Source organism: Wasmannia auropunctata, unplaced genomic scaffold, assembly GCF_000956235.1.
Source record: "Wasmannia auropunctata unplaced genomic scaffold, wasmannia.A_1.0 LD321965.1, whole genome shotgun sequence".
NCBI lineage: Eukaryota > Metazoa > Arthropoda > Insecta > Hymenoptera > Formicidae > Wasmannia > Wasmannia auropunctata.
In genome coordinates this window covers 1-531 of record NW_012040925.1, presented here as the reverse complement: position 1 = coordinate 531, position 531 = coordinate 1, and the positions used below count along the sequence as shown (strand labels likewise).

At 47.5% G+C, this 531-nt stretch overlaps 1 protein-coding gene across 1 annotated transcript; it reads right to left on the bottom strand.

Moving 5' to 3' along the window:
• Positions 1 to 88: 88 nt before the first annotated feature.
• Positions 89 to 525, bottom strand: LOC105460438 (4-coumarate--CoA ligase 1-like; the record flags this gene model as incomplete). Its single annotated transcript, XM_011706886.1, has 2 exons — positions 242 to 525; positions 89 to 165 (listed from the first exon to the last, which is right to left on the bottom strand). Coding segments are annotated over exons 1-2 (359 nt in total), but the record flags the coding sequence as incomplete, so codon positions are not given.
• Between the last annotated feature and the right edge of the window lie 6 nt (positions 526 to 531).

Here is a 531-nt window from a genome sequence, read left to right as displayed (position 1 = left end):
ACGAACGCGATAAAGTTACTTCTTGGGCCGCGTCTAGTGCAAATGTGACAACTTTCCGGGGCTTTCTCTCGAAGTCCTTCGTACTCACAGCAGCTGCAGCATCGAGAACTCACTTCCGGCACTTATTGTTAGTCCCGCCGAAGGCTGCTTCTCTTGCTGTAATAACTAGGTACAGAGCAATGGAGGAAGGAGGATTGGTAGGTAAAGGGGACAAACTTCATGATAACAGAAGAAAACTTACATTCTTTGAAAGTGGTGCCGCTGCGGACAGAAGTTCTCTCACGCTGCAAAAATCGTACCTATCTACCAACGGGTGTTTCGCCAGAAACATCACGATTGGCGGCACCACCGGCAGATAAGTGATCCTATATTCCTGCACCAGAGTTAGGAAGAGTTGCGGCTCGAAGGTCGGCATTATGATCAAGGTACAGTTCGCGAAAAGACCGAGTAACAGCAAACCCAATCCGTAAGCATGATGAAACGGTACCACTATCAATATTCTATCATCACTTCTTGTGTCCATGTATTCGG